The sequence below is a fragment of the Hydra vulgaris genome, chromosome 12 (assembly GCF_038396675.1).
Source record: "Hydra vulgaris chromosome 12, alternate assembly HydraT2T_AEP".
Lineage (NCBI taxonomy): Eukaryota > Metazoa > Cnidaria > Hydrozoa > Anthoathecata > Hydridae > Hydra > Hydra vulgaris.
In genome coordinates this window covers 17,227,614-17,251,818 of record NC_088931.1, presented here as the reverse complement: position 1 = coordinate 17,251,818, position 24,205 = coordinate 17,227,614, and the positions used below count along the sequence as shown (strand labels likewise).

Genomic DNA, 24,205 nt, shown 5'->3' with positions numbered 1-24,205 from the left:
ATTTATGTGTGTATGAATACGTGTGTGTATACAATTGTGTGTGTGTGTGTGTATATACAACTTCTTTATCATTGTATAACTTATATATATAAATTTAAAATAGTATAAATAGATAAATGACCAAAAATATAATAACCAGTGAAAGATAAGAAACAATATTTGTTCGTGTTTTCAATTCTTTTTCTCCTTCATCCAAAGTTAAAGCTTTTGCTCTCTCTATTTCTTTAAAAATCTCAACTAGGAATTGCAGTTCAACAGAATTTTTCTTTAAGGAGCATATGGTTTCCTCTTCTAGCTCTTCTGATATGCTGTTAAACAGCTGTGGATCTAATAATTAACAAAAAAATAGTAAAATAAAAAAAATGGGCTAATAACTAAATAAAATATTCACACAAATTAAGTATTTTTTTGAAATTTATATGAATAAGTATTTATATAGATATTTGTATGAAACTTAAGATAATCAAATAATATAAACCCATTTATTATCGACTAAAATATTACATAAAGCTTTTGCTTATTATTTTTCTGTATTTACGCAAATGATATTTATGCAAACTAAACTTAGTGCGTATGTTTATATGTTAGCAATCATTACAATACTGAGTGCAAAGGTAATTATGTAAACAATAATAACTAGTTTGTGTAGTGCATATATAATTATGCAAACATTTTAATGCTTAGTACTACACTTTAACTATTAATTTCAAACTATTTTTATGGTGTCTTACGAAACTCATCTAGATCTTTTTTATGCTGCACTACTTGGTTCCAAGCCCAGTCATATATAAGCTTTATACTATAACCAGCATGAGTCACACTTCCATGAGACCATTTCCTTATACAGCTTGTAATAAAACTTAAATCTCCATGTTCCAAAGACAAGGTAAGTAATGCTTCAGTATTTCGCTAGAAAAAAGAATAATCTCTTAACAAATATATATTTTGGTTTAACATACATTTAGGCATAAAACATACCAAACATATATTAGTATCAAGATATGTTGTATATATAAAATAAAAAGTTATTGAGCATTAGCACAACAATAGGTTTTAAAAAATATTTGTAAAATAATTATTTTAACAGAATAAATATATTTGTTAAAAATTTGTTATATATTCTTTTTGACAACAATAATAAAAAGTCCACATTTTCAAAAATAATTTAAAAAATCATAGAAATAAACACATTACCTTATCGTTATCAGCTCTTCTGATGTCAAAGTTATTCAGCAGACCTGTAACCCAGCAAGACTGAACCAACTCTTGTGACTCTAAGAATGTATCTGTTCCCAATTGATGAATATCAGCCAAAATCTATTTCAAAGACAAATATCTCCACAACAACTTACATTAAAAATTAAAATAACACATAAAAATATAATACTTTTAAAACTATAATAATGATATGCTGTATATTTGATGCAATCTATTTTAACTAATACAAAAGATTAGAAAACAGAGAGGGTTCCCTTAAAGTTTTAAAAATTGCAAAATTTTCTTTCTTTCATATATTTAAATTCAAATATTTCATATTTTTGGACAAAGAATCACTGTATTTGATTGCAGAAATAAGTGAAGGTTTTCAGATATACAAAGTTATAAAAAAGACTATTGCATGGCTAAGCAAGCTCGCAAATAAATAGCTTTTAAGATAAATGGTATATATATTATTATTTTAGTATATATATTATTATATTATATATACATTATAATAACTAATAAATATCAGGGAGAATTATATGACACACTCAATTCAAAGAAATAAAAAAAAAAGTATAATGAGAAGTAAACCATGTTGAGAAAAAAATTGGGAAAATTGATGAAAGCTGTGCTAAAGGGCTTGCACTATGGGATAAAATAATAAAAATTGATCACAAAAATCAAAAATTACAATTTTTTAATTTTCAATTTAGATATGATTTTTATTAACTAGGGATTATAGAAATTTGTAACTAAACGAACTTTGAAAATATCTCTCATGGTATTGATATTGTAGGTTATCGAAATTGATATTTATTAATTTAAAAAAAAATGAAAACTTCTGATATTTCTTGCAAAAAATTTGCGCAAACAAGTAGAAGCTTTTCCCACAACACATATTTAATAGTTACAAATGTGATTCTTAGCAATTGATTACAACTGATCAGATCTATATTTCTCCACGTATAAAACATTTTAAGAAATATCGTATCTCTGATACGGAATTTGGGGCTATTACCATATTTTTGGCCTTACAAGACCCCCATTTTTTATAGTATCAAAAAGTATCAATTATTTTGGTACCAAATGAAAGGTGAATACTCCGGGTTTCAAAAAGGTTAAGGTTACCCCTCAAAATCCCCGTTTGAGAGTTATAGAATTTAAAACAGAACTTCACAAAAACGTCTAATACATACACGTGATCATCTTTATAATTTGCATTAAATATTATTACCGAAAGCTTACATGTACAAAATATTTATTTAAATATAACTCGTTTTTAAGTAAAATTAAGTCATTATGCGTTTAGGGTAGAATTCTTGGTAACGCTTGCATATGTAGTCATGCACATATAAAAGGTCAATTAGTATGAGTAAGCAGTAAATTATCTTGTGACATTTATTATCACTTAAATTCATCTAAACCGATTTTATTAAAGGATCATATAACTAATTTTTATTGCGCATTTCATAAGTCATTAATGATGACCAAAAATTGTTGTTGAAATTTGAGTTTGGAAAATTGTTATTTAAAGAAAATTTTGAAATCAGTTTTTCAAAATGCATTACAAAGATTGAATCATTTTACAATAAAAAAATAACTGAAAGTTGAATTACTGCATTAAAAGAAGATTTGAATAATCTTAAAAGTAATTTCTCACGACATTGGAGATTAAGGAATTATGATTCTACAAAAATAATGCGCCATCATCCCACTTATTTTGAACAAATTGTGATCTCTTTCCTGGGTATTTTGTTCAACCATGCCAAACATTACCATTAAGAAAAAGAGGACGACCATCAAAATCATTAGAAGAATTGTACAAAAGGAGGCAAAATCAGGCGGCAACTCAAATAGTCGAAGATTCTGAAGACTGCATTTATGTATTACTAAAAGCTGTTCAAACAACATCACATAGAAAAGGATGTAAATTCCCGAAACAATTGATTAAGATAGTCATCGATAATATTGATAATGCAGAGGAGCATCTTAGTAAAATCAGTACACAGAAACCAATTAAGATGACGCCAGATGAGGCATTAAATCTTCTTATTAATAACTCATTATCAAAAATACATACCAAAATTTACGAGTTGAAATGAAAAGTAGAAATGCCAACATCCTTCCAACATATTTTGAAGTCTCTCAAGCAAAGAAGAAATGTCTTCCAAATGAAATCCAATTATCTGATGTGAAAGCGTTAGCTTCAATAAAATCACTATCTTGTCACACAATTTCAAAGATTGTACTATTAGAAGAAGATCAAATTGTGAATTATATGAAGAAGGTAAATAAAATTGTTATTGATGCTGAAACGATCTTCGCATATGGTGCAGATGGAACAACTGGTCAAATCGAATATCAGAGTTTGACATAAAGTAGAGGACTTCTTTAAGATCAAAATTGATAGACCATGTCAAGGCGAACAGAGAAATACAATAACTGGTAATTTATGTCGGAGTCTTTTCAGTAAACCTCATGATCTCGGTAAAATTTTAGAACTAGATGATGAACTTGTATCAAATTTAAGCACCATTTTTGTTGCCCTTAATTGTCACAAGCATTTGGACTTTGAAAAATTTGGGTCCTTCTGCCATGATACATATTCCTTTTTTATTAGTAAGTATAAATGGTTCAACATGCCTGCCTCTCTTCATAAAAATCTTTGTCATTCAAAAAACATTATTATGACACTACCATTATCACCTGGATTTTTTGGTGAAGAGGGAGCTGAATCTTGTAATAAGTACTATAGGCAGATTCAAATATATCATTCTCGAAAGTGTTCTCGTAAAAGTAATTTGCTTGATGTATTTAATCGAGCATTAGACCCTATAGTGTCTTCAGCAAAACTGGATGTGAGAATGAAAAGGATTAATACATCAGGTATCAGAAGCTGTCAAAAATTTCCTATTATTTAAAAATTATGAACAAGAAGCTGATTGGGACACTACAACTGAGGAATCAAATTTCATGGATTTAAATGAAGGTTCTCTTGTTGACTATTTTGAAGACATGGACTTAGATATTTAGCAGTAAATTTTGCATATTTATTAATTATTAAATAACTGCAATATCTACCTACTTATATCTTATAATATAATTCTCAATGCTATAATAAAAAACCTTAACTAATTTTCATTTACTTTTATTGAGAACATATCAAAAAATTGAAAATTGGATGGAGTTATGCAGAAAGGAACCAACCCACAAAATCCTTTGTCAGGACTAAGTCCAATCTTCAAATCTCCAATTTTGCAAATATTCTGAAGAAAACCTATATGGGGTTTATGTAATGACATTTACAGGCATAAACAAACAAAATAATTATCACAAATATTTTTGTGCAAAATTTGTATACTTTTGTCACATAGTGGCTCGGTAGAAACAAACTTACATGCCAGATTGAGAAAAAAACGTGGACAGCTTATTATGAAAAACACAGAAAAAAAAGTAAACCTCATGTGTCATAAGGTTAGTTTACCTACATTACTTAGGTGAGACAGCAGATCTTTCTGGTATGTTAGCATGTCAATAATTACAGCAAATTGATGTGTTTAGCTAGTGACAGATTTTTGCAATACAACAGTGAATGAAGGCAAAATGACAAAATTAATGGGAAAAACCTGGGTCATAAAGATTTATAAAGAGGTTGAAGATGTAATAGAAATGTAATAGAAGTTGCTTAATTGTGTGTTAAAGGTTATAAGTTATTTTAGAAAAAATAAAATAATTTGATTACATTAAAAGAAGGATAACTACAAATACAATTTTATTGTTCTCATAGTAATCCTTTGTGAAGTCAAGAAAAGTTAATAGGCACATGACATTCTGATGGTATTAATGGATATAATAATAATTTGATATAATAAAAGGTCTTTACTATCAATATTGACTAATGGCAAAAATCTTACTGGGTCCTCTAGTTTATATATTCTTGGATTATCATTCACTACTGATCTCTCATGGAAATCATATAAACAGCCCATTGTAAGCTATGATATGCTCAAGTTGTTTTTTGTTGTTTTATTGAGTCTCTGCTATTGTTGAGTGAATGTGCCATCATTGTAAAGTTGTCATGAACTTGTCATTGTTGTAAAGTTCTCTTTTTCTTTTCTATAAACACTATGATGCTCGCTGCTCAAGCAAGCTATCATTGCTTGTTCCATTAAACCAGACTCAATTTTGCACTGAACTGTATCAGTAGTCAGTACTCGAAGCAAATAATTTTTACTTTGATTGCAATTGAGCCACACTTTATGTAAACACTCTTTAAAGCAAGAACTTTAAAAGCTTCTTACTTTATTTTCATGATTTTATTAGAATTTTAAATACTGTTTAAGTATAAAGCATTAAAAAAAAGAGAGAATTTTTATTATTATGTTATTTCTCTACCCAAGGTCGAAGAAGTCACTACAGTCAAGAAGGTTACTTAATTGTGATTACTCTCTCAACTTTTAAACACTGCAATATGAACCTTGAAAAACAAGTTTACTGCTCAGAGAAACAAGTTGAGCACGATACTACCAGGGACACGGTGTTCATCGAACTCAAAACTTTTTGCTTATGAAGTGAGTGCTCTACCACTATACCATAACTGCATTGAATTAGGTCACAATTGAGATTTTAAGTGTTTTAGGATATAAAGTTATTAGCGAATACAAAAGATTACTGACCGGAAACTATGCTTAAGACCATGTTTTTTTAAATATGCTTAAGACCATGTTTTTTTTTAAATATATTTCAAATATATCTTTTAAAACATAATTAACCTCATTTTGCTGAAACTTAGTTGGTAAAAAAAAATTTGTAGCATTTGAAATGTTACAATTTTTTAACATTTCAAATGCTACAAAAAACTTTCAAGTTTTTTGTAGCATTTGAAATGTTAAAAAATTAACATTTCAAAAGTTTACAATTATGGAATGTTAATATATTTATAAAATATTGATAAAATATGATATGCATTGATAAAGTGTAAGATATTTGTCATATATAATGCATTTGAGTTATTAAGTAAATATAAAATAGGCAATTGAAAATAAAATTTTTTATTAATTAAACCATACCTGTCTCTGTGTGCCTAGCATTTCAGCAAAAATGCAACCAGTTTCAGATACACAAACTGCTTTAAATGAAGAGGATGATGGCCAATAAAACTGTTCACTTTGAGGTCCTGCTACTGAGCGGAAGTTATTCCAGCTGCATCCATCAATAAAAATATCCACTAAACCAACAGGGAGAAACTTTTCTGCAATATCTGTCATAGAATAAAATATAAAAAATGGACAAAGTGGTTCCATTCGTCCATACATTGCTTGTCTAAAATAAAAATTTAACAATTAAATTGATAAGTTCAAATTCAAACTTTAACTAACATGGTGAATTTTTACAAAATAAAAAACTTTTATAAGGTTATCATGGTTAACTTTAAAAGTTTCTTTTTACTTTGAGAAATTAAGAAAAAAATATATAAAAAGTAAGAAAAAAATATGTAAAACTATTATGTTAACAATATATAAAATTTATTACATAAAAACTATAAATAAAAGACAAAATCATCACCGTATAGATGGGGGAAGCTGCTTTTGGTACCAACGATTAATATCAAACACACCAAGATGGCAAGATAATCCCCCATCTCCTGTTGGTGCTTCCCACAAAATATAGCACAATGATAAATCTCCATCTAAAGTAAAGTTGCCTTGTAGAGAAAAGAAAAGTCAAACTAAGAAATGGTTAAATATCAAGACTGAAAATGTTGATATTAGTTCAAACTTTAACCAAACTTTACAAATGCTAATCAATGTTTATTATAATCTGCAGATATAAAAATATTAATAAAAAAAAATTAACTAACTTAAGTAAAGTAATATATATATATATATATATATATATATATATATATATATATATATATATATATATATATATATATATATATATATATACATTACGATAACTGCTAAAAACAACCTTTTTAAAATATATTACCTCTGACCCCCTAAAAGTGATTTATGTAATAAAAAATACAAAGTTTCAAATATTTCCTTATAAAAATTGTTATTAGGGGTAGCTCAAGATCCTTAAACATCAGATGGGTCCCTAATATTATTAAACAAATTTTTGAAACAAAAGTATGTAAACTGAGTTTCAAAAAAACTATACTTTTTATGAAATAAAATTTTCAATAATATCATTTACACAAAATCGTTATTTTAAAGTTTTAAAAAAACTTTAAAATAAAAAAAAATAAAATAACTTTCTTTTTAGTATTGCTTTATAATATTTCTTTATATTATTATGGACCCATTCAAAAAACTTTTTTTATATGAAAATTTCCTTATATTTCTTTTTTTATTTAAAAAACATAAAAAATAAAAAATAAAAATAAAATACTTAAAAATAAAAATAATTGTTTTGCTAATATTAAACTAAAAAATAATAGTAGTAATTTTTAATCACTCGTTTATCAAAAATAAAATAGCACTTTATATCTAAAAAGCGATGGAGCGAGTAACTTTTGACTTTGACAAAAACAACAGTTTTTTTCATCACTTTTATTATTTAGCTATAGTTTAAAATAATTTGAATAAAAATTTTTTTAAAACTATTTTCTTTCATCTGAACATGTGTTTTTACTCAGTTGTCCCTTTAAATGAAACTGCTTGTAAAAAAATTTAAAAATTAAAGTATACAGATATAAAAAAAATATCTTACCTAATGATTTAAATGTAATTATACGACTTCCTGGTGTTCGAGAGTCAACAAGATGATGAACATCTGACGTCAGCTTGTGCTCAAAACGACTCATCACACACTCAAGATCCTAAACAATGTTAACAAAATCTTTTATAGTAACAAATATGATTTGAATCTGATACAAATCTCTTTTTTGAAAACTATTTCATTTTATTTATCTAAAAAACTCACAAAAACCTTAAAGTATTCTTAAAGTTTTATAAAGTTCTCACAAAAACCTTAAAGTATTCTTAAGGTATTACTAAGTACACAAGCTTAATCAAAAAAGTAAAACACATTAACACAATTAAACACATAACAGTATTAAACAGTGCAAAGTATTAAACATAATTAAACACATAACAAATTAAACAGTAAAACAAATAAACATAATTAAAGAGCACAAAAAAGAGTACAAATTACTATTAACGTGATCTTAGGTCAAATTATACTAATGATATATATAAATAATATAAATAATAAAATCTTACTTTGTAAATAACTCCATAGTTCTTTTTTGTTTCTTTTTTCTCATATAGCATTTGGAACAACTCCAGAGATGTGGGTGAAGTGATACTAAGTTTAAATAAACAGAAAAAAAAACTTTCTTTTTAAAATATTTTTGAAGATCAAAAAATGAAGTCACTGTTTTCATACAGTTCTGTACTAATAATGCTAACCTTTGTTGTGACTGCAATGGGCTCCTACCAACCCATAAATAAAAGCAATGCCTCGGATCATCATCTGGTTCCTTTAATCAAAAATATATAAAATAAATTATTTATAGCAAATAAAATAATTATTAAAGAGGAAAATAATAAATAAAATGCATTGTAGTCTCACAACTTTGAATCGAACTAACCTTTTGCTTTTTACTCTTATAATTCTATTTATATAATTTGAAATGTATGATTTCAGAATTACAATGATTTGATTTAAGATTTATGATTTGATCATGTTGCTAATTTGATTAATGCAGACTTGTGATTCAAGAAAACTAATATTCAAATAAAATTGGAGCATTTGCAGCCCTTAAAATTTAGATCAGCATTTGATAATGCAGACATAAAAAACAACATATCTTAGCTTTAATATACAAATAAAACAAAAAAAGTTACTTGAAATCAAGCGTTTTAATGATATAATTATTGTAATCATTATTTATACTTATTTATTTTAGCTATTGAAACTAAAAAACCATTGAAAAAAAAAAAAAGAAATGAAATAATAAAGATTATTTGATAAAAAAAAATTTTTATTCAAGTAAATTAAAAAAAAAGAAAAAAGAATAGAAAGCTACTTAAACCATTCAAAAATTTATAACAGCTTTCTTTTCAGTGTCTGCTATTCTCTTGCATAAAGTTATTTTTCTTACGATGAGAAATTTTAATAGTAGAAAAGGAAAATAAAGTTAAGATAAATAACAGTCATGATAAAACATTTGTGTTGGGAAGGAACATGCATTAAACTTATTTTTAAACATGCTAATATTTTTTATTAGGCAACCAATACAAATGCTATACAGCTATACAAAGAAAACTCAAAATAAGGTCTGCATTATACCTAACAGTTAATGAAAAATACAACACATAGTTTTCAAGAAGAAAAAAAAAGAGATGATGGTATGGTGCATCTGTCGTTCAACTTATTGTTCATATTTAAAAGCCAATTACAACGTGAACTAATTAATCATTAATTAGCCTCATAATATTGAATAGCCTCATAATATTGAATAGCCTCATAATATTGAATAGCCTCATAATATTGAATAGCCTCATAATATTGAATAGTCTCATAATATTGAATAGCCTCATAATATTGAATAGCCTCATAATATTGAATAGCCTCATAATATTGAATAGCCTCATAATATTGAATAGCCTCATAATATGGTCCCTGGTAGTACCGCGCTCAACTTGTTTCTCCGCGCATTATATTATTGAATTATCATAATATTGAATAGCCTCATAATATTGAATAGCCTCATAATATTGAATAGCTTCATAATATTGAATAGCCTCATAATATTGAATAGTCTCATAATATTGAATAGCCTCATAATATTGAATAGCCTCATAGTATTGAATAGCCTCATAATCAGGCTTGGACAGGAAGGCGTGCGATTTGGAGTGCGAATATGACCACGCAAATATTTGTTGTTTTTAAATCATTTTGAAAAATTGACCGCGGCTGAACAAAATTTATTTTGAAAAAAGAAAAGAAATCTTCGTAGAAGAAAATAATGAAAAATAAAAAAAACTTAACTGAAACTAAAATAAAAAAAACCGAAAAAATACTTGACTAAAATAAATAATAAACTATAACGCTAAATTAAGTTTATAATTACGTTTGGAACTTTTAAACTTTTATCGTTGCTAATGTTTTTATAATATTATACGAAACTCTTTTAAAAAAAGTAACAACTTACTTCTAATGATTGTTTAATAAATACGCGCATTTAACAAAAAAAGATTCTTAACAATTCCTTGTAGTAAAAACAAAAGAAAAAATAACTAAATTGTTTCTTTTGTGAGAAATACGTCAACGAAAAACGTTTACATTTTCTATGAACGACGTTTATAGAATAAATTATAGATTTAGTTTATAGGCGTTTATAATCATAAAATATGCATAACTTTATAAATTAAAAAAATATATATATTATATAGGTATATTAATATATATGTATATATATTAAATATAAAATAATAAGTTAAATATAAAATAATCATGTAAGTTTTTTTTTAAGTTTCCTCATAGCTTAGATACTTTTTTTTTTGACGCATTTTTAAAATGTAAACAAAGCATTTTAACAGCCACGGTCAAGCTTTCAAAATGATTTAAAAATAAAAACTGTTTGTGTGGTCATACTATCGCATGAAATCGCACGCTTTCCTGTCCAAGCCTGCTCATAATATTGAATAGCCTCATAATATTGAATAGCCTCATAATATTGAATAGCCTCATAATATTAAATAGCTTCATAATATTGAATAGCCTCATAATATTGAATAGCCTCATAATATTGAATAGCCTCATAATATTGAATAGCCTCATAATATTGAATAGCCTCATAATATTGAATAGCCTCTTAATATTGAATAGCCTCATAATATCGAATAGCATAATAATATTGAATAGCCTCATAATATTGAATAGCCTCATAATATTGAATAGCCTCATAATATTGAATAATCTCCATAAATTTTAACTGCTTCAAGAGTCTTATCCCATAGTTAAAAATTATGATTGATAAATAGAAAAAATATGGTAGCAATAAAATGTATTTTAATTAAAATTTAAAATAAATTAAAATTTGTTGTAAAAATCTTTTTTTTTTTCTTCAAAAAAATAAAAAAATAAATAAAAAATAAACAGGCCTGTGTAACAAGATGTGTGACAGGTGACAAATTTAATCCAATATCACTGCTATACCTAAATATTTTTGAAATAAAAATAAAGTTACAACATGTATAAAAATTTTAAATATTTCATTTATAAAAATTAAATAAAGTTAAATTTAGTTCATTGAGTTTCTTTCCTTTTTGTTTTGACAAAATCGAAACAAAAATAAAAGAAATTCATTTTTATTAGATACTAATAATTGGGTCCTCGCACTTTTTTTTAAAAAAAAACAACAACTAATTCTCTTCCAACAAGGCTGCAAGCACCCAATATTAAGTTGAGAGTTACAAGAAAACAAAGAATATTATTAAAAAGTGAGGAAACACTTGAAAGAAGACTTGAAAAGATGTAGGTTGTATGAGTCAGCAAAACATGAAAATGGCAGAGATTTTCAAAGAATTAATGTGCAATTAAAGAAACTAAATGAATAAAAGTTCTTAGAGCGTGAAGGGAACAGATACAGTAAAAGGATGCAACTTTGCTGAATGATAAGTCAAGCAAAAATGAGTTTTGGTTGACTGAACTAGAGATAATAGCTCCTTTGTAGATAAGAGAATGAGAGCAACCTTACAGCGACGGGAGAGAGGATTAAACTTGGCAGATAAAGCAGGTCTAACTACGTTTATAATGCATTAAGTTTGATAGAGTTCAACACTAGGCCTTTCTATGCTAATGAATTTGATACATATTGTTCTATTATTTGTGAGGATTCTGATGCTGCAACCATGACTTAAAAATACTGACAGATTTTGAGTTGACGGTGTTGCTGGAAAGTGCATTCCATGGTGCACAAACGCAACTTGTGAAAGAGTTGCGCCTCTCTATACAGTTTTTGACTTGTTGATTTGCGGTTGAAGCATAAACTCGTGGTTCTGTCTTAGGTCATATAACGTTGATTTGGCAAAGGGATATCATTGTGGTGCATAAAAATCTACTTATTCAAGGTTTTGATTGATTTTGAATTGATCTTTAAAATCCCCTATTTTCCTTCTCTCTTCTAGTGTTGTCAGTCCCAGTGCTTTTTCATAAGTATGGTGTCTTAGGAAGGTTATTAGTTTTGCTGCATGATGTTGATTTTGCTCTAATTTTTTTATATCATCACTTAGGTGTGGTCACCACTAAAGTGTGTCTTGGATTACAAACTCTAGATGAGGTTAAATGTATGAAGTGAATAATATTCGCCAGAGTAATACTGAGTCCTCTAAATGCTTTTTTTAGCACACCTAATTATTAGTTTTCTTTTGCTGCTGCTGCATTAGACACAAAAATACCAAGGTCATACTCAATTGTGGTACATTTTAATAGATGACGAAGTTCATCTTGGCCTAACATTGTGTAATTATGTGTTGATTTTTTTTTGTGACCAACATGAATAAACTTACACTTATCAAGATTTAGAAATATGTTTTTATATATGTCATTATTTTGCTGTTGTTGGCATAAAGTTATATATAATTGGAAATGTTGTCTGGTAGGTTGTTTATGTATATCACAAAAAGTAAGGGGAATAAAACTGATCTTTGAGGAATTTCACTTGTTACTTTTTTCCATTCAAATTTTTCATGTCTAACTGTACCTCTCTGTAGACGCCTGGATAACCATAATTTGATCCATTCTAAGAACATTTTTTGTATGCTGTAAGCTTTCAATTTATGTATGTTTCAATTTGTCAAAGGTCTTAGCTACATTTGTTTAGACAACATATATAAGTTGGTTTCTATTAGAGGCTTCAGTACAAATGTTGCAAGACTCCAACAAATTGGTTGTGCATCCATTTTTTTTCACAAAACCATGCTGAACTTTAGTAATTAAACCATTGGTTACCAAGTGATCGGAGAGTAATTTGTGTATTAATCCCATTAGTATTTTACACGGTATTGATGTTTTCAAGATTGATCTATAGATACTACAATTCAACTTAAATCCCTTTTGAATATTGGCATAACTTCAGATTTCTTCCACATATCTGGAACTTCCGGAGTTGCAATTGAGTAAAATATTATATAATTATAGTCTGGATTATACTTTTTCTTAATTGATAATCACTTCTCTTTTGGTACAATCAATGTTGGTTCAATATTGGAAATCTGGAATAAGACCTTCAGGCTCTATTTTAAATACAGATTGAAAGCACTGGTTTGGAGTCGAAAATATTACCTGTTGGTCTTCTGTAATTGTGTCTTGATCAAGATTGAGTGAGCAAATATGGTCATGTATTTATGTTTTATGATTTACATAGGCATGCAGATTCTTTGGGTGAGCTTCAAAGACACAAGCGATATACTCTTTATGTTTTAAAAACCATTAGCTTGACTACTGTTTCTGCTATCTTGCATGTCCCTTTAAATAAACTACGAACAGTTTTATGAGTTTCTCTACCCGCCGATATGTACTGACACCACAATTTATGCTTTTTGGATAACGCCTCTTTGACTTCATCTGTAACTCACCTGTCTTTTTTCTCTATGAATTTAGTGCTTGTCGAAGGAATGTGTAGCCTTGCTACTTTATTGTATTTACTAACAAAATGTAATTTTCTGACTCTTAAAATTTCCCATTAAAATTTCTTTAACTAGTCATATTCTGCAAAGTATGAGAAAAGTGCTTCATAATTAGCTTTGCTCCATGCCTATAACATGGTGTTAACAGTTTTGTATGATTTTCAACAGTTCCCCATTTGTCGTTTAACAAATTTCCTACCCCATCAACATATTTTAATTGCAAATCCTATCTACATATTTTATTACCAGATGTGAACAATAGAATCTTTTATATGTTTTATGTTTAATAACAGCAGTATTTGCGTTGCCTACTTTTGTATTACCTTGTTATGTGGAATAAAATGTATGAAAACTAATATAACACCCTATAAATAAAATTTCGGACAAATTTTAATTGCATTTATTATGTAATTTATTTCATGCACGCAAAAAACCTTTATACTTATTTGAAAGAGGATTTTATAATCTATTTAAATTTAATTTAACTAAGTTAAAAATATTATTTAAATATTGAAAATAAAAATGTCAAAGTAAAGGACTTCAAAAAAATTATGGAAATTTTTTTCCAAAAAAATCGAGTAAAAGGTAAAGTGTTTGTTGCTAAGCAGTTTATGGAATGGGGTTTACCCAGATCAACTGCTTACAATAAAATCGTAAAATTAGAGAATGGATCTCTTAAAAGAAAAGTTTGAAGTAGTTGAATCGCTAAGGTAACTACTAAAGAAAATATTCCAAAGATTGCTGCATTTTTTTGAAAATAAGTCAGGGTGCTCCCAAAAGAAAGTAGCTCAAGTTTTTAACTGTAGTCAAACTTGAATTTCCCAAGTATTAAAAACAATGACTAACATTTGAACTTTCAAAAAATCAAATCATCCAGATGGTAGCCATCAGCAGAAGAAAGCTATGCGTCCTAAATGTCGTAAGTTGTACGAAAATTATAAAAACTTGGATTTTGTTATGGATGATGAAAGCTATTTTACCTTAAACAATAGCACATTAGCTGGTAATGATAGGTCTTATGTCGCTGATCCTTCTCAATGTTCTGAACAAGTAAGATACAACTTGCGTAAAAAGTACGAGGACAAGTTCTAGTTTCTTATTGCATCAGCCCCTGTGGAATAAACCCTCTTTATATTCATCACAGTAAGCAGGCAATCAACCAGTACACTTATAAAGAGATACTAGAAAAAACTTTACTTCCTCTAGTATTAGAATATTATAAAAAAGACAATGAGTTTATCTTCTGGCCTGATCTAGCTCGATCACATTACGCAAAGTCGGTCATCGACTTTTTAAAATTGAAAAAAATCAAAGTTGTACCCAAAGATATAAACCCAGCTAACGTTCCAGAAGCAAGACCAATTGAAAACTTTTGGGGTGATTTAAAACGGCTAGTGTACGAGAATTATTGGAGAGTTGAGAATTTGGAAGAGCTTGAAGCAAGAATTAGATATTGTTATTCAAAGATGAATAAAGAAATTTTTCTTACTCAAATAAAATATCTTTCAAAAAAACTTTATAATATTGCTAAATATGGTATTTGAACTAATTATTTTAATATATTTATAAACTACGTATACTAACATATTAACAGTTGAAATATTAAATAATAAAACTTATAAGTTCTTTAAATATTAATTTTTAAATTTTGTCCAAAATTTTATTTATGAGGTGTTAAATTGATTTTTTATGAAAATTATAAGTTGTTAAATTGATTTTTTATAAAATATTTTTGATAAAAATTTTTAGTTAAAGATAAACTTGTTTAATTTAACAGTAAAACTCTGAAATCCTTCCGTTAACAAAACACTGATATAAAATATTAGCATTACGTCACTTGCTTTAATGTAGAACGCATTTTTCTGTTTTGTACTAACCAATGATCATCCAGGTCCTATTTGTAAAATCAGGATAATATTTTGAAAAAAAATCTATTTATGGATTTTTTTGGATTTCAGTTGTCACAAAAGAGAACCAGTGCAAGATGTATATCTTGAATGACAAGTTCTCTGATTGGTCGAGTTTTTATTGGACATGCACACTTATAATATTGTTTCAAGTAATCAGAAAATCTGAAAAAACTTACAACATTAACATATGAAGGTCTTTTTTGCAATTCTTAAGAACCTGATGCCAAATCCTCAAGAACTTCAACATTAGCTTTTTGCTACAATCGCATTATATATAGGAACCTCACATAGGAAATGCCACTTTAATAAATTTAAAACATTTTTGAAAGTAAACTATCCAATGCAAGAAATGAAACAGTGTAATTTTTGTTTTGTCCTCCAAATCCATAATAAAAAAAAAATGTAATTCAAAAACTGTGACAGATAATTAACAATAAATTGATAGAGCATAGAGCAAACATCATCAGCTCCTATTTTTCCTGTTGTTTCATTGTATGTATAAAGAAAAAATTAATCACTGGATAGGATGAACATATTAAATAAAAAAAATTTAAGCTATCTTAAGTACAGGGTATCCACTCAAAATTTAAAAAAATTCTAGCACTTAAAACTTCATTTAGATAAGTTTTTCCAAGATTTTGGTTCTAAAATCCATATCTTATTCCAGCAGTGATACAAAAATTATCTTAATATTTGGTATAGCTTTTTTATTTTCAAATTTTTAACAATATCCTTGAAATGAGTCAATAAGACTTGGTGTGTTGTATGACCTAAGAAACTTGATCCAAAATAACAGACATTACACAATTTCAATTAACATCCCAGAATCTAATACAAATATCTATTTGAGAGGTTTGAGTGATCTCGTTTAAACTCTCACCAAAAGAATAGGCATGGATGTCTAACAGTTTTAAAATTTCTAACAAAACTGATTTAAAATAAGTAGCTAAGCCATGATTTAACTTGTATGAAGTTTTGCTTCAACCCATCTGAAATTATGAAGCTATGGCATTGTCCGGAAACATAGCTGTAAAAACATGGCTTAAGTTCTCATTTAAACGTAGAGAAAAACCACTATTCACATATTTAAGCTGCCAAATAATTTTAGCCTTAGTAACATCTAGCTTTTTGACACACGAGACTAATGTCTTTTGTTTTTCTGTAATTGACTAATTAGAGTGAGAAAAGACAGATGGCAAAGAACTTTTCTGTTATGGTTTTGCAAAGAATTCTTTTACTTTCTTAATTTTATATTGTGCTTTGCTCCTTTTTGTGATCTGTCAAGACAGAGCGTCCACTTGAAGAAAGTTCTATTGACCTGAGGCAAACGACACATCTTGCTTTAGTATCATCTTTAAGATCTTTTATTAGTCTTTAAAGTTATCATCGCTTAACCACTTAAAATCTTAAAATACTAAAACAAATTGAGCATGGTGCTACCAGGGACCAGATGGGGATCAAACACAGAAATTCTTGCTTACAAAGCAATTGCTCTATCACTACACAACTACTGCATATAAACTTTTACCACATTCAATGTATTAATTGTGGCAAAAGAAAGTGGCATTCAATGTATTAATTGTGATAAAAAGAAAGTGGCATTTGATGTATTATTTGTGGTAAAAGAAAAAGGCATTTAATGTATTAACTGTGGTAAAATAAAGTGGCATTCAATGTATTAATTGTGGTAAAAAAAAAGTTGCATTTAATGTATTGTGGTAAAAGAAAATGCCATTCAATGCACTAAATCATTTATATAATTTAAGCAAAAGAAGATTGAATTTTTAAGCTTTCAAAGGAAAATTTAAAAAGAGGTAAAAAAATAATCTTTTTAAAAATTAATTATGGAAAATAAAATCACTAACAACAACTGTAAATGTTCCAATGACCAAACTTGAAAACACCCAAAATTAAATCCAACCACTAACTGAATTGCTTGTTTTACAAACTCTAATGCAGTCACTCCACAGCTTTCTAAAATTTAAATATATATATATTTTAATTCAACTAATTACAAGCAACTTAAAAATTACTTATAAAAATGCTAAACATTTAATAGAAATTAGTGTTGCTCAATAGACAAATGAGTTGTCTACCATAGTTTATAGATTACCCACACAATTTTTTTTTTTTTTTAAAGCCTCCTCGACTGTAATGGCCCCCCTCGGGCCCCCAGGCCCGAGGGGGGCCACTACAGTCGAGGAGGCTACTCATTTTTTTTTTTTTTATTTTTTTTTTTTTTTTTTAGTTGTTATTCGTGGTGCAACCCTCTCTCAACTCTTATTGTGTAGTGGCACTGAGTAGTCAGTTTTTTATTGGTTCTTTATTTTAACTTTGCCTTTCAAATTTAATTTTTTGTTTTAAAATAGCATGACTTTAGTTTTTGCAATGAAAAATTTACTACTGAAAAACAAAGTATTTTATTTTCTAGTGATAAGTCATCATAAAGCAAGGCTGAAAAAATTAAAGTTAAGTCTAAATATTCTAAAAATTTTACATAAAATTTTTTTAATAAATAGGTTCTGCAGTGGTTGAGGTATTTTGAAGGAGCTTTTTCAACAACAACTCTCTTTTAACTTCTTAAATTTAACTAACAAGTTGTTATATACACAATAAATAAACTACGTAATACTAGTTAAACCTTTTCAGTAATAAATGTTTTTTTTATTGTTTTAGTGCACCATTACCACTTTTATTGAGTTCGATAATATTTTAAATCATTTTTGCAGCTTTTCTTCAGCTAAGGTTTCCAGTGTAGAATAGATCAGAATAGAAATGACACTGTATTTTATGAGTTAAAACTGAAATTACATAGAATTTCAGTCTATAACAGCCAAAAAATTTAAAAACGGTTAAAATAATATACAAGATCTGAGATTTGAAGTTTAAAATTTGAAAAATTTATCAATGTGGTTCTTAAATTGATTTACATTTGTTGACTAAATTTCTTGTGTTAGCACATTCCAGTCATTTAAAACTCTATTAGAGAAAAAATTGTGTCTGATTGTGTTAAACTTGCAGTTATTGTGTGTTTTTATTGACTCTTTATATATTCTTAATTTATGGCCTCTTACGATTGGTATTAAAATATTCAATTGGGTCATGAAAATTTATTTCATCAATTCGTTTTATCCGTTTGAACATTTGGATTGAATCACCCTGTCTTCTCCTGCTTTCTAATGAGGGTAATTTTAGTTTTAAATTTCTTTCTTCATGACCATAACTAACTAGAGATGATATTTTGGTCAATCTATTTTGAACTTATATAAGCCTATCAATATCTCCTTATCATTTTCTCCTTATCCTTTTCTCCTTTCCAGTGGGGGTTCCAAATAACTGCTCCATACTCAAGATGGGGACAAACTAATGACTTGTATAATAAGCTAATAATACATTCAACAATATATATTCAAACGCATGTTTAATTCTTCCAATAGTTCAATCAATATCATTCGAGATAAAAATACCAAGATCTTTCTTCGACTTTTACTTCCTCTAGTACAACTTCATCAATTTTGTATTTATATTCAGGGTTGTTATTTCCGAAACGCATTAATTTACATTTTTGCATGTTAAATTTCATCTGCCAGTTACCTGATCATTCTTTTAAAATATTAAGATCGTTTTGTAAACTAACGTTGTCTAATTCTGATTTAATGACTGCTAAATATTTAGTACTATCAGCATACAGTTTGCCTTCATTATTGATCATTCTTATTAAATCATTTATGTATACCACGAAGAATTCAACGAAGACCTAAAACTGAGCCTTGAGGGAATCCCACTATTTTCTCCGACACAAACTCTCTTGCTATTACTCTTAGAAATCTTTCGCTTAGAAAACTTTTACACCACCATAATAATTTGTTTCTAATCCCAAACCAATTGAGCTTTACTAATAACCTTAACAACAAAAAAGAGTTGAATGCTTTTGCAAAATCTAATAACATGTCAGGTCAGGTTATCCTGCTACTGGTAACATGTAACCCAGTACAATCTGCTTCATGTCCTGCTGCCTTGTAGGATGCGCTATTTTAGGCAAAGGATAGATTTATTAATGGTAATGAGGCAATTGCTTAGGCTATTAAGCAGTTTACTGAGTACTATGCTTTGAGTCAAGTTCTCAGTGACTCTGCTGGCGTTAAAACCCACAACTTTTGCCTTTCTCAATACCTAACTCAAATAGTCAACTTTCCAACTCGCATTCCAGAACACCTGAATCGTTTCTCCACATTCACCCTTAGGTACTTCTGATCACAGTTTGATCTTTCTGAAACTATTATCTCATTCTTCTTCATTATCTGAATCTCCCTATTATCGTACCTCTTACAACTACCTTAAAGCTGACTGGGACTCTTTCTGTGATTTTCCTTGTGATGGCTCTTGGGTAAAAATCTTTCATCTTCCTGCAGACAAATGTGCTTCTTACATGGCATGGAATCTTTTATTCCTTCAACAATTCCAGGTCAAGCCTCGCTCTTCTCCATGGTTTTCCTCACATTATGCTGCTGTAATTTCCAATCGAAACCATTACTTCCATATCTATCAGCAAAACAATTCTCCAGAAAACAGATGTCTGTTTATTACTACTAGAAACCATTGTAAAAAGATTTTGTCTAAAACCAAAGCCCGCTATTCTCAGGTCATGAAATGTCGCATTTCATCACAAAAATTAGGCTCTCATGACTTCTGGAGAATCTTTAGTAGTATCAATAACAAGGGCAAATAATTGCAATTCCACCTCTCTGGTATAGTTCAGACTTTGTCACCTCACCTAAAGACAAAGCTGAATTGTTTGCTAAGAACATTTCATCTATATCATCTCTTGATTCCACTAGTTGTGTTCTACCTGATAAGCTGTCAAAGAGGTTAATCCATTGCTTGACATTGGTATCACTCTAGCTTCTGTTTCTAAAGTGATTTCCTGCTTTGACTCTTCTACAGCTTGTGGCCCGGACAACATACCTGTTATAGTTTTGCAGAAGTGTTCTCTGGAGCTGTCGTCTATACTCTCAAAACTATTTAACAAGTGCTTATCAGAGTCTTGTTTTCCAGCCAGCTGGAAAGCTGTATCTGTCTTCCCTATTTTTAAAAATTCTGGAGAGTGATCTGATTTGCCTAACTACCATCCCATTAGTCTTCTTCCTATCATAAGCAAGGTTTTTGAATCTTTAATTAACAAACACCTAATCTCTTACCTTGAATCTAATAACTTAATTTCTGATCATCAATATGGATTTCGATGTTCTTGTTCTACAGTCGATTTGCTAACAGTAATAACTGATAGGTTTTATTGTGCATTAGATAAAGGTGGTGAGCTTAAGGCCATCGCTCTTGACATTTCTAAAGCTTTTGATAAAGTTTGGCATGCTGGTCTTCTCCATAAGCTTTCTTCTTAAGGTGTATCTGGTAACATCTTTAAGATTATTGAATCCTTCCTTTCCAATCGTAGTATAAAAATTGGCCTTGATGGACAGCACTCTTTTTTATATTCTGTAACTTCAGGGGTTCCTCAAGGTACAATCCTTGGTCCTATGCTCTTTTTAATTTACATTAACGATCTTCCAGATATTCTCACATCTAAGGTGGCATTGTTCGCTGATGATACTACCATTTATTCTTGTCTTGATAAGAAGCCAACACTCTCTGATTGCTTGGAGGGGTTGATTGAGAAAGGGGTTGCTTGAAAAGGATCTCACTTCTGCTACAGCATGAGGTTCACAGTGGCTGATGAACTTTTATTCAGATAAAACTTAACTTTTTTTAGCCAATCCTTATCGCAATATTTATGAATGGTAATTTACTCGATGAGTCATCTACCCTTCATCTTTTAAGATTAACTCTTACTTCCAATCTTTCTTGGAAACCGTAAATCAAATCTGTTGCAAAATTAGCATCTGCTAAGGTTGCAACTCTTTATTGTGCTCAACACTTTCTTACTCCAGATTCTATTCCCTATCTTTATAAATTTCAAATTAGGCCTTGTATGGAATACTGCTGCAATATCTGGGGCGGATCTTCTAATGATGTCCTTTCTCTTTTAGACCTCTTGCAGCAAACCTCCAACCATTATCACATTGTTGTAATGTTGCTTCTCTTTCTCTTTTCTGCAAATACTATAATGGATACTGCTCTAAAGAGCTAGCGTCTCTTATGCCATCTACTAAAATTCATTCTCGTGTTACTTGTCATTCAATTACGTTTCATCCTTTTTCTGTGACTGTTCCTAAGTGCTCCAAAAACTCTTATTCCTCTAGATTTTTTCCTTGAACATCAGTTCTTTGGAATTCGCTTCCTTCATCTTTCTTTCCTGATTCATATAATTTGCAATCTTTTAAGTCGTCTGTCAATTGTTATCTTGCTCTACAATCTTCATCTTTTTTCTTCCAGTATCTTCCAACTCTAACTAGTGGTTGCTTGCAGCCTTGTTGGGAGCAAAGATGTTAAAAAAAAAAACTCATCTACATTGTATCCATCTGCAAGTACCTTTGTGATAAAATCAATCGACTCAAGCAAGTTAGTAGTGCAATTTTTTTCTATTAACGAAGCCATGTTGTTTTTAAATAGGGGTATAATATTTGCTTTTTTCCAAAGGTCTGGAACAACACTTGATTTGAAAGACTTGTTAAATAATATTGATAAAGGCTTGCAGAGTGATTTAGAACACATTTTGAGAGCTTTAGGGTGAACGTGTCTACTCCAACAGTTTTTTGTACATAAAATTTGTCGATATGAGCTTTAATAATTGCTTCTGTAAAGTTTGGATTCAGGCATTCAAAATTAAACTTATTGCTAAGTTTTGGAGTGTTAGTAGAATTTTCCTTCATGAATGTTGAAACGAAATATTTGTTTAATGTGCTGGTTATTATAGCTCCGCCTGTAGTAGTTTGTTTAACTGCTTGAGTTCCATTAGTCAAATATAATGCTTTTATTGATTCCTTTGTAGATGTTTTGCTGTTAATATATGCATATACAGACTTAAAATTTAGTTTGGAATTCAGTGTTAACTTTCTTTTGAAATCCCGGATACTTTTTTTACCTTTTTTTTAATCTCTGAATTCAAATGTTTGTATGCTGTGACCAACACATAATTACTAAATTTTGTATCGTGGAACATAAACCACAAGTAGTGCTTTCTTTTACAAATGCATTTAAGCTCAATGTGCATCCAAAGAGGATCTTGTATTCTCTTTTTGCTATTCATTTTCAAACTTGGAATAAACATATCCCAACCATAATTATAAATTGATAACCAAATGTTGTAAGAATCATTTGCATTTAAATTCAGAAATTTATCAGACCAATTAATTTCGTTAAAATAATCATTAAACTTCTCAACATCTCCTTTGTTACATAGTAGCTTACACATTGGTGCTTCTTTGTCATTCCAATTATCAGAATGTGAACATTTGAACTTGAATAAGTGGTGACCGTGTTCAATCGCCCCAAAGGTGGAAGATGAATGACTAAAAATACTCTGTTTTCACATTCGGTTATTATCAAATCTAGTACATTACTTTCCGAACCGATTATTACTTGGAATGCTGGATAGATAACATTTTTGGAACTAAAAATTATCACTTAAACAACCCATGAACCTTTTTGCTTTAAAATCCTGATCATATTGAAGTAAATTGTAACTTTCATACCAGCTTATTGATAAATAATTAAAATTTCCATGTGTAGATATAATACTTTAAAAATCTATAAAATTATATGCAATGTATATTCTGAAACAAATAACATGAATAAAAACAAAAACAATGCAACAATTAACAATTCAAATACATTTTTAAAACAAATTACATTATTTTTTTTTTTTTTTTTTTTTTTTTTTTTGTTATTTCACCTCCCCAAGGCCCAGAAGGCCATTACAGATGAGGAGGCTACTTAATTGTGGTTATAACCCTCTCTCAACTCTATAACTCCGAAACACGAACCCTGACAAACAAGGCCGCTGCGCGGAGAAACAAGTTGAGCGCGGTACTACCAGGGACGTGGTGGGGATCGAACTCGGAACCTCTCACTTATGAAGCGAGCGCTCTACCACTACACCACTACCGCATAACTATTATAATAACGCAATATTACCATATTATTATTATTATATAGACCATTATTCTCAGTTCACTTATCGAGACTTATTTGTCGCATCGAGAATCTTATCGAGAATAAAAAAATAAAATAAAAAGTGAAATACTTATAAGCTAATACTTATGCGAATTATGCGAATTATTTTGACTATATAGTAAAAATCAAAAAATGATTTAAATTCATTCAAATTTTATACTAACAGATATAAAACTAAAATGAACTGTTGATAGATTTTTGATTGAAAACAATGTAGTTGCAAATAATAAATCCACAAATGGATTAATAAACAAATTATTAACTAGTAAATTATGCAATAAATAAATCCACACTAAGTATTACTAATCACCTTTT

General features: G+C 28.8%; 1 protein-coding gene across 1 annotated transcript in view; it reads right to left on the bottom strand.

The window, feature by feature from the left end:
• The window catches only part of LOC100206121 (protein ELYS), a 61,572-nt gene that overhangs the window by 24,449 nt on the left and 12,918 nt on the right, over positions 1-24,205 (bottom strand). The window contains exons 4-13 of the mRNA XM_065812388.1: positions 17,626-17,734; positions 11,325-11,379; positions 8,625-8,695; positions 8,436-8,520; positions 7,924-8,032; positions 6,769-6,892; positions 6,273-6,525; positions 1,195-1,317; positions 732-909; positions 137-327 (exon numbers count right to left, since the gene is read on the bottom strand). Coding sequence (XP_065668460.1) covers positions 137-327; positions 732-909; positions 1,195-1,317; positions 6,273-6,525; positions 6,769-6,892; positions 7,924-8,032; positions 8,436-8,520; positions 8,625-8,695; positions 11,325-11,379; positions 17,626-17,734 — 1,298 coding nt within the window. The remainder of the gene's footprint in view (positions 1-136; positions 328-731; positions 910-1,194; positions 1,318-6,272; positions 6,526-6,768; positions 6,893-7,923; positions 8,033-8,435; positions 8,521-8,624; positions 8,696-11,324; positions 11,380-17,625; positions 17,735-24,205) is intronic.